The sequence below is a fragment of the Sturnus vulgaris genome, chromosome 3, assembly GCF_052056855.1.
Source record: "Sturnus vulgaris isolate bStuVul1 chromosome 3, bStuVul1.hap1, whole genome shotgun sequence".
Classification (NCBI taxonomy): domain Eukaryota; kingdom Metazoa; phylum Chordata; class Aves; order Passeriformes; family Sturnidae; genus Sturnus; species Sturnus vulgaris.
Window position 1 is genome coordinate 80,692,271 of NC_142245.1, and position 10,708 is coordinate 80,702,978.

The 10,708-nt window shown below is 39.7% G+C and overlaps 1 protein-coding gene across 1 annotated transcript; it reads right to left on the bottom strand.

Moving 5' to 3' along the window:
• Positions 1 to 3,182: 3,182 nt before the first annotated feature.
• LOC106854092 (hormonally up-regulated neu tumor-associated kinase homolog A-like) lies at positions 3,183 to 10,306 on the bottom strand. The gene is made up of 4 exons (XM_014877775.2): positions 10,028 to 10,306; positions 8,786 to 9,078; positions 4,447 to 4,502; positions 3,183 to 3,325 (listed from the first exon to the last, which is right to left on the bottom strand). Exons 1-4 carry the CDS (start codon positions 10,271 to 10,273, stop codon positions 3,183 to 3,185), a joined length of 738 nt encoding a protein of 245 aa, XP_014733261.2. The 5' UTR covers positions 10,274 to 10,306.
• Between the last annotated feature and the right edge of the window lie 402 nt (positions 10,307 to 10,708).

The window sequence follows — 10,708 nt, forward strand, 5'->3', positions numbered from 1 at the left end:
GGCCTGAGTTAGAGGGAATCTTAAAGATCATGCAGTTCCAATCCCCCTGCTGAGGGCAGTGACACCTTTCTCTAGACCACGTTGCTTAGATCTCTCTCCAACTGTCCTTTACCATTTCTCTACTGAGCTCAGCAGAGATAATAATTTTAGGAACTCAGGCAATTCTAATTTAATTGATTTGTGGCAATTCTCATTTAATTGACTTGTTGGTACACAAGTGCAGATGATATCTGTGAAACAAATCTGTGGTGTACTCAACTATGATTTTTATTAATGTGTTCAAACAACTGAAAAACGTGAGATGGAGTGCTGTCTAAAATCTCTTTTAAAATGTTACACACAGTTACAGCTAGTAAACACTAACACACTTGGTAGTTACTTGTAGATGGAATCTGATGTCATGATAAACATGAAAACTTATTAGCCATAACAAGCTGCTTCTCTGTTCTATTGAACTATCTGGATTTGTTTGAATACAACAGCTGTTTCCTCAATTCAGCTGTTGCATGAAAGCCAATCACTTTGCAGTCTCCAAAAAACCTTTAAAATCTTCTGCACAGAAGTTATGATTAAGCAAACAAGCACTGCAGTTCACTGTTGTATCTCAGGAGCCTTGGCTGTAGTGCAGTTGGATCTGTTTGGGCTTGTGAGTGTGCTTTTGACTGACTGGCTTTCTGCTTCCTGTTGTAATGACTCCTTGTCAGTTCTGCTGCACAAAGTCAGTCTTTCTGCACTACACTGAAATATTTTGATTCTAGAGTCCCACCAGTTTGTAGTCCTTTACCTATTTTGTGACAATAGAAGCAACTTATCTTTTCAACTAATATTTTAGTCCATCAGAATTCCCTTTCCCAATATGATGTGAACAATTCCAATTTAAATTTTTAATATGCTTTATGCCTGAGGTGCAGAATCTGTCTGTATTAAACACCAAGTGCCATATAGACATTTTATATAGACCTTGACCAGTTATTTTCTGTTTATTAACAAAGTGAACTCAGTAAATGGTTCTAAGGTTACTGCTTTGCCCTCATTCAGATATCTGAAATGTGAAATCAGTATTATCCTATTAAAGTGCTGACAGCATCCTCTAGACATGATTAATCTATGCTATGTTTACATAAATTCAGAGTAGCACTCTTGAAAACCAGACATACATTAAAGTAGTTTGGTAGCATGTGTTCCTTCATCCTTAACTTTGTGTACCATTCATATCCTGTAAATTTAGAAGAAGCTGAGGTAGAGGAATCATGGTTAGAAAAAAACCCAAATATATAGTATGTCTGCCAGAGCAGGTCTTGAGAGGAATAATGTACTTTATATATGTATATAAATCCTTTTTACCTTTTGAGCTTATAGGAAAACTAATCTTCTGTTTTAGGCACCTGAACCAGATGCCTGTAGAGCAAACTAAAACACTTTGTCCTTTGTGAACACACAGTTTAGTCTTTCCTGTTCTTTACACAGTTCTCTTTACTGCTGAAAACGCCTCAAGGAGACTCCACATCCTCATAGATGGACAGGTAAGTGTGACATCCCAGTTCAGAGCAGCTGTGCACATCCAGGCCTTCCTTTCCTTTTTGCAGGTGCCCTGAATGAAGTGGTTTAGATCAAATGCAGCACTGTGTGTTAAACACAATCATATAATGGTTTGGGTTGGAAGTGACCTTCAACATGATCTCATTCCAGCCCCTGCCATGGGCAGGGACACCTTCCTCTGGACCAGATTGCTCAGAGCTCCATCCAGCCAGGCCTTGAACACTTCCAGGGATGGGGCATCCACAACTTCTTCAGACAACATTTTCCAGAAGCATAAAATTACATCCTTTAAATCATAGGCTTCTGGGGTGGGATGGGAGGGGGCATTTCTAAACCAAAAAGTGCTGTTACTCTTAAAAGCCTTGTGAACTATTTAAAATCCATGGGATTTTATCATTGGCTTCAATAGCTGGACTTGTATTCCAAAAATTTATTCTAACACTTAGGATACTGCAAGGAATTATGGTGTAATTGTAAATAAGTGGGAGGAGTCTGGATAAAGGTGCACTTGACAAGCCAATTTTTTTTTTCATCTTAATGCTCTAGGCAAAGATTTGGTTTAGTCTATATTACTCATGCTCATTTGCCATGCTCTGAATCATACCTGCTAGAAAATGTCTCCTGAATGGAGACCCAGACATCTGGTCACTATCAAAAAGCTGAGGAGAAGCTGATACACTGGCATTTATCTATTTATTTATTTATTTATTTATTTATTAATAAATAGATAGATAGATAGATAGATAGATAGATAAATATGAACTGCCTTTGGCAAATTGATGGACATGAAGAGCTGTTCTCCTGTCCCAATCCATGAAGATTAAAAAATACAAAAATTAACTTAATATATCATCATTTTCCCAGCTCCACCTAGGAAAAAAAAAGTAAAAACTCCCATAACTTGCCTACAAGAACTACAAACTGCAAATGCATTTGAAAAGTCTAAGATACTTTATGTGAAAAACTGCTCTTCTCCTGGAACCTTCTGCATTCTTGCTTATTACAGGAGATGTATCCTATAGATGTAATAAAAAAGGACAATGGAGTCCATGAAGATTTGTGTCATCTTTGATGGAAAATAACTATGCTTTATTATCATAATTCAGTATAAAGGACCTTGCTAAGGTATGGGTGAAGGTCAGAAGGTCTCTGTTATAGCCACATCTTTGGCCTGTGTGTCCCTGAGACTCAATATTTATGTATAGATTTCTTTTTTCTGGCAAAATACACCTTAGACAGAAAATGCCTGTTTGTCAGTCCAGGGCTTTCAAGGAGTCTGATTTTGACAGAAGTTACTCAGCTACCAGGACAGGAGGGTAGGGGGGTCATTTAAAGGGGTTGATATGTACAATTGTTTCTCTGACTTTTCAGCATAGGTTCCTCTCGTGGCACAAAGTTTCTCCAGAATAGGATATGTATATTGATCATTCATTTTTTTTCTCCAGTGTTTTGCAGTGGCGGCACATTTCAAGATACTCAGGTTTTTGTTTGGTTTTTTCTTTTCTTTCTGGCAACTCTTCCCTGATGTATCTCTGCTTTTGCCTTTAATGCCCCACAACTGAATGCCCCCAACCCATTTATATCAGTCTTGTCTAAAACAATCGGTGCTGAGAGTATTTCAGCAAGTACATTTTTAGATGGACTTACATGGACCAGACATCTACCTTTGGACCATATTTCTTATGAGCAAGGAGTTCTGGGGCAGCATAAGCTGGACTTCCACACTGGGTATGTAACAGCTCCTGGGAGAGACCCTCGAACCTTGCAGTATTGCTCAGTCCAAAATCTGATGGTCACAAAGCCAAAGGAAAAGAAGTTTTAGTCTCTTTTCAAATTAGTTTAACTTTACCAATTATCTGAAAATAGGAGAAAGACAAAACCAGCAGCTAATTGTAGCATTTATTGGCGTCTCAGCTGTGGATACCAATCTGGGTTTGAATAAACATGCCATGAATTAGCAGGGGACTTACAGTGAAGTCATCCAGCCATAGACCTGGTTTGGTTGATTTTGGTTTAATTATTTTGGTTTACCTCTGTTCGCTGCATGAGCTTAACAACAAAGCCACATTAGCATGGCTTAATGAGCTATGGCATTGGGCTCAGCTCTGTGTGCTTTAGCCCATGGTAAATGTGGGGGGGAAAGTGCTGACTTAAGCCTTTTTCTCTGTGTATGTGCATATGTGCAAGGGGGACGAAAGAGAAAGGTGTGATTGTAAAGGACTGGATGGCTATAAAACAAGGGTGAAGAGTTGGTGCCTTTTTTTTTCAGAGGTGTTAAGCTTTTAAAAGTTTGGGAAACACTGGGTTAAACATGTGGCTTCTCTAAGATTTAGCATCCCTTGTGGGGATTTTTCTGTGAGGTTTCCATAGAATAAAATTAATGTTTCTCTGAGCTGTGTTAACTGCTTGGTGCAAATTCTCTCATTTTTATAAATGTTTGCTTCACAGCCCTAGCAAGATTGTTAGTGACCAAAACAGTCTCTCTTTTTTTTTTTTTTAAACACATACCAAATGATGAGGTCTCTAGCTGAAGTAATGACTCAACAGAAATTAATGTGTCCATACCTGTGTTTCACCCCAGAAGATTTATTTCTTTGTCTACAAATCACTTCTGCTAGGAACAGCTTTCTACACATAAAAGCTGTAATTGTTTCTTGGTTCGCCAGCAATACACAAGGGAAAACAATAGGCAAAATTGTTTTCCTTGTTCTCTTAAAAATATGTTTCAGTTAAAGCTCAAATAAACAAGCTGTTTAGTTATAGTTCATAACTTGAATTTATTCTAAAAGCTCAAATATGTGTATTGAATAATGACAAGCTCACTTGTCAAGTATGGTGTTTGAAAAGCAGCTGAAGCTGCACACACACAAAGCAGAAAACAAGCCTCACACATAGTGGTGCACCTACCAATGATTTTGATGTTGTTGTTCTCATCAAGAAGAAAATTTTCAATTTTTAGGTCTCTGAAATTAAGACAGAAAACAAACTTTAGGATGCCTGATGTCCCAACTAAACATTTGCAGATAATTTTTGGCAAAATTTAACTGAAATTATAACAATAGTTCTACAAAGCTCTGCCTACAATTGTAACAAGATCCTTGTTCCTTCCTGAAGTTTTCAGTCAGGAATATGGATACTATCTGTATTTCAGGGAATATTTTATGAATATACATTTAAAATAAAGTATTAATTTTAGGAAACCTCTGTTTACTGATTTAGACTTTTTTTTTTAATTAAATGCATTTATTTCTTCTTCTGAGAAAAAAATGTTGCATACATTGGACCACAGTTCCTTTGGCTTTTTTAAGTACTGAGCACTGCTGAATATTTCTGATTTATTTGCAAGTAAATCGTGCCTAGGAAATGTGAAGGATGAGGGGGGAACTGGAAAGTAAGATTTGCCTTGCTTGTAGAAGAGGGGAGATGTACCAAAGATGTGTTGGAGACAGCTACCCTGAAAGTGGAGACATCTTCAGTGATGTTTGTGCAAACAGGATCAACCACCCCCACCAGGAGCATGTAATTCAAGCTGAAAGAAAAATACTGGCTCAGGTACTTGTGTGAACATTTACGTATTTCCAAATTAAAAGCAAAAGCCAGAATAATGCCTCTCTGTGGGGAGTGCCTGAAGTGGCAACTGTAAAATTATATTTTTCATCATGGAGGAGTCCTCAGCCAGTGTAATTTCGGAGCTGGGAGCCAAAGATCCTGTAATGCTTTGCTAAGCCCTGGATTTCCCTCTCACCTGCTCTGAAGTTGTGAAGTGCTTTTGTCAGCTCTTGGAGGGACCTTGCAGGACAAACCAGAAGGCGTGATGGGAGCAAGGAACAAGGGCTGGCTGGACTGGTGCTACACGAACAGCACTGCATTGCTGCAGGGGCTCAAGCCTGGAGGTGGTCATGGTGGAAGGGTTTAGGGGAGCATCCTTTTTACTCTGTGGCTCTGAGACAGCATTGCATTCAAAACCCTCTGCTGCCCCAGGCTGAGAATGGGAATGGTTTTAATGATACCTCTTTAATAGGTTTTAATTTGAATAGCATGCTTTCTGGAGTGGCAAATTAGCCAGTGTCCAAAAGCTGGGAGGTAGATTTAAGGTAAGTTTGTTTATAGCTTGCCTGTGTCATAACCTTGTGTACTGAAATTGCTGCAGTTTAAAACTATTTGTGTTTCAGGCTACAGCCAAAATGACACTTTTATCAGATTTAGCACCCCACAGTACACTCTGATTACTTTTACTCATGGCCATTAAATGATGTTATGCTGGATTGCTACAAATGCTGTTCTATAAGCTGACCTGAGTTCTTACAGAGTTAATAAAAATGTAGACTTTCTTGCCTGAAAAACCTGATAATGGTCATTATGAAAGTTTACATAATGTCAGAAGTTATCTTACATGAAAGACACATCATGTTCCCTTTTTTCCCAAAGGAAACTTTCCAAGGAATGTTGTAAATTTAAGCAACACCATGATTTTTTTCCTCCTCATTCCCATGGAGACTTCAGAGAGAGAGCCTAGAGGGCAGCTTGTGATGTTTCTCCAGAACTTTGGTTCAGTAGGCATTCAAAGGGATATATGACATTTTTATATGAGGGAAGGGAAAATATCCAGGAAAAACAGCCAGGAAAAATTAGGAACTGCACAAACAAGTGAGTTACTGTCACCTCTCAAGTGCCAGCTGTAGGGGTTGGTAGCTGACTGCGCATGAGCTGCCCCAGTCCAGTTGCAAGGCAATGGAATTTAGCTTACACGTCTTAATTTGGGGTTTCTAAGCTCAGATGCATTACCTCACCACTTGGCCGTGTCCAGAGCAGGCACAGGGATCGTAAGCAGAACTCAGTTGATGAGTGTTAGCTTGTGGAGCTGTTGATCCAGATCTTGTGCCTGAGCCTTCTTATATCTGTCACAGTAAAGTGCTGGGAGTCAATGCTCCGTCTTCTGGGTCGTTTTAGAGACTGTGACAAAAGATCAACCATGATCTTGCACGGACAAGAAAGGTTACTACCTTTACTCTAAAATATGAACTCAATTTAACCTGTAAGGATTTGTTGCATCAGTGCTGATTTTAGTGATGAATTGGAGAAGCAAAGGTTAAGAAACCAAATAGCTGTCTGAACATAGTGTTGAATTTCTGTTGAGATATATCAATTTGGACTAAAAACAATATATCAATTTGGACTAAAAACAGCTACAAATTTGGCCAGTTTTTCATCAAGTATATTGTTAAGACAGCAGAAAATATTGTTTCTCTGAGATACATGCAGGATTAAAAATCAGGAATTCCCATAAGACACTTTTGAGAAAAGTAAATTAAATTAGCACATTCCTAAGTGATGAGCTTAGGGAAGAGACCCTACAATCAGCAGACACCTCAATTCTTGGCGTAGACCCAAGCATTGGCACACAATTATCCATCTCATGAAGTCATAACTGGTGTCGTTCTACCAGGATCCTCCCCATGGATCAGCAGCTGTTCCCAACAGGCAGCTTGTGTACCATCCTTTCCTTGTGTTAAAGCAATGCAAGGAGTCGAGCTTTGCTCAGTGCTTAGATGGGAAAACCAGACTGGATATGTAAGGTAACTTTCCTACTTCTTCACTCATCTTTCTGGAAACATTGATGCCTTCTTTTCAGAAGAGGATACACCCAAAATTATCCTTGTTGGTTTAACCTCTGCAGCGAGTTGCAATAAATCACTGCAGCTGGAGCTGAGCAGGGAAGCCCTTCCAGATCCTTCCCAATCTGCTTCTGGTAAGAGGTCAAGGCCACAGCTCTGAATCTCAAAGCTAGCAGTAGGTCACGAGTTGAAGTACTGCTGACTGAACCTACACCTGTGACTGGGCTCCTGCCAGACCATGCAACTTCATAAACCCTATGACAAAGTGCTGGAGAGCCAGGAATGAATTTTCCTTTGGTAAGAGTTTGATAGTAAATCAAGTCACCAGAGGAGCTCACACCACTTTGTACCTGCCTACTCTCAGGATGTTCAGCAAAAATCTTCTCTCTCATAAAGCTTTTCCAGCAAAGCATGAACAACAGAAAAAGAAAGAAGGCAGGCTAGTCTCCAGCTCACTGTGAAGAATTATTCCAAACAAAAAGATGGGAACAGGACTTGAGAAATTAATGGTGAATGTCGTCATGGGAAGGACATAAATGTTATGATTGTGAGCATTGAAGAAATGCTGTGAAATAGATTAGGGAACCAGCAAGGCAGAGGGGTCAGCCTGGACTAAATGGGTGAAGCCCCTTGGGTTTGTTTTCTGTTTTTTTGTTTTTGTTGTTCATTTAAATTCTCTAGGTCAGATACTATTTCTTTCTTGACCGTTCCTTATTAATTGACAAATCCAATATAATGAAGTGCTGGATTGCAAGCATTTCTAGTCACAAAGCACTTGTAAATGCTGAGACATCACATTTACAGCATATTTGCTTCATGGTTGCTGTAACAATGGAGTCAACTGGATTACTTTTTAAGTCCTGTGGGCTTTCTTGGTGAGTGCATTTACCATTTAAAATTAAGAATCTGATTGACTGTGAATCATTAAGTAAAACAGAAAAACGGTGGGAAAAAACTGTGTCTTGCCTATTCTTCCAGCTAAAGTGGAAGTCTTCTGCTGCTCTTGGCATATGTGCCAAGATCCCTGATAGAGGGGAAGATCAGCTCTCCTTGCATGCGCTGCTCAGGTTCCTCTAGCAGTGACTGAAGTCATGATCTGTCCTCACAGTGTAAAAGCCAACACGGAGAGTCATCAACCTGTCACAGACCCAGATCTGCAGGACATGTGGGCTGGGATGCATGGGATGCATGTCATGCAGGACATCCCAAGCAGTGGGCTGTGATTCCTTGGATTTCTGTTCTGAGTGACGTATGGTTATTTCAGTATATTGTGGCTAACCAAAGGACAACAATATTTATATGCGTAGCCATACTGAAATATTTGAATTAGATACACATTTGTCATGAAATAATTCTGAGATAATTGTGGAAATGTATTGGTTTGTTGTGCTCATCAGCTCTTGTCCCTGGGATCTTTTCTACTCTACTGCCCAAGGAATTCATAACTCATAACAGGACTAACCACTACTGAGAATAAAATACTTTATTAATGTGAGCTGAGAGAATATAGTCTTCTTTGTAATCACTGTTTTTGTGACAGAAAAATAAAGAAATGCTCTTGGTGAAGAAGAGCACTCTATCTTCTTGCACACTTTCTTTTCTAACTGTTTGAAAGATGAGAAACATCTTACCTGTGAACAATCCCCTGGCAATGCAGGTGCTCTACTGCAGACAGAATTTGCCTGGTGTATCTCCTTACTTCCGGTTCCACCAGCCTCTTTCTGTCACAAATTCTGTCCAGGAGGTCCCCACCGAGGCACAGCTCCATCACCATGTAATAGGAGTTGTCAGTCTCCAAGGTCTCGTATAGCCGAACAATGTTGGGGTGCTTAATCATCTGGTGTATCCGTGGCTCACGCTTCATGTTTTTTAAAACATAGTAATCCTGCCTGGCTTTCCTCTTGTCAATGACTTTTATGGCTACCTAAATGGTGGGATATTTGCAAATTAGCAACAAGCTTTTTGACAAGGATTAGTTTTCAGGAGGACATGGAGTAAGATGACGTGAGACAGAGGCTTTTTTTGACATGATGTTGATAATCAGAATCACAGAAAGAGATGTTCCTGATGGAAGAATGTGCTTTTTATTTCTAGTGAAGGCCAAAACAAGAAGGCTGAAGTCTGTCATATCTGTTACTCTCACTGCTTTAATAAAGATGCATATATGAAATATTCTGAAATGCAAAAATCCCTTCATGGTTGACTTGTAACTGCCTCTGAAAGGTACCACATTTTTTTTTCTAACATACTCCCTTCTGACTTAGTGTAAAAGCCATTCCAGATACTGGCTTTTATAGGCCAGGATTGGATTCTTTGCAGTTTGGGGAGCTAGTCAGACAATATAGCTGCTGAAGCCACAAGAAAAGTACAAGTCAAAAAGTCACTTGAGAGTAACCCACCTTTCCACACTTGTGTCTAGTGGTGTGTTATTTTAGCCCAACTAAGCTGGAGATAACTGATGCTATCTATGTACTGCCATATAAATATTTGCTGTTGGAATGGTTGGCTTTTCACTCAGTGTTGTCCATAACTTTAAAGATCAGATGCATGGCACTAATTGCTCAATGAGGATTATCAGGCAAAGCAGATTTTAAATTGTCTTTATGCCAGCATCCTTTTTTCTTTCAGCGGGAGGATATCTATGTTTTATAATTGTGAAAATAGTTGCACTCAATATGAATTCACACATGTGATTGATTATACATAAGCAATAAACTGAATTTATGAGGTTAATTTATGAGGATAAGGTTCAGAGGATAATTCACTGAGTAGATTGTGGTTTTCAGATTAAACAGTCTGAAATTTTCTGCCATAAATTAGTGTGAGGTTACTTGTGATTCCTGGTGCGTTCTACCCTCTTCTTATGAGCTTACCTTCTCCCCTGTGGGGATGTGCAGTCCCTCCATCACCTTGGCAAAGGAGCCCTTGTTGATCATTTTGCCTACTAAGTAATTCCCGACTTGTTTGGAGTGAGGGAAAATCTTCCCAGGCTCTTGGGGCATCTTGTAAAAAAAAGCAGGTATTCTTATATCCTTTAAGTTTTTCTCCCATTCTGGTAATATCTCATCCAAGTTGCCAGTATCTGTCATTTTGTCATCCAGTCCTGCTTTCGTTGCCATGGGTATCCCTGGAGAGTTGGACTTGTACTGCTCCTTTCCAGATGTAGCTTCTGATTCACGGCAGATCCAGGCATTAAGTCTGAACATCTCGTGGTGCAAGTGCCATCCTGCTGATCACAGAGAACTAATCCTTTTTCCCTGAGACTCCCGGGCTGTCAACTGATCCCTAGCTTGGGCACACAGATCTGCTCAAGCAGAACCAAGTGGTGGATTATTAACCTAACCTGATATGCTATGCCAGTTAATGCCCCAGAGCTGCCAAGTCAGATGACACATAATCCCAGCCTTAGCCTGGAGTATAAGGCTTTCTTCCCCCTGCAATAGTTCCCTAAGCATATTTTCAGTGCAAGTTGCACCAAACTAAACTGAGTCACAATTTTCCTGACACACATATGGCTGGTGTGCAAGGACACAAGTTTACTCTGAAAACACTGT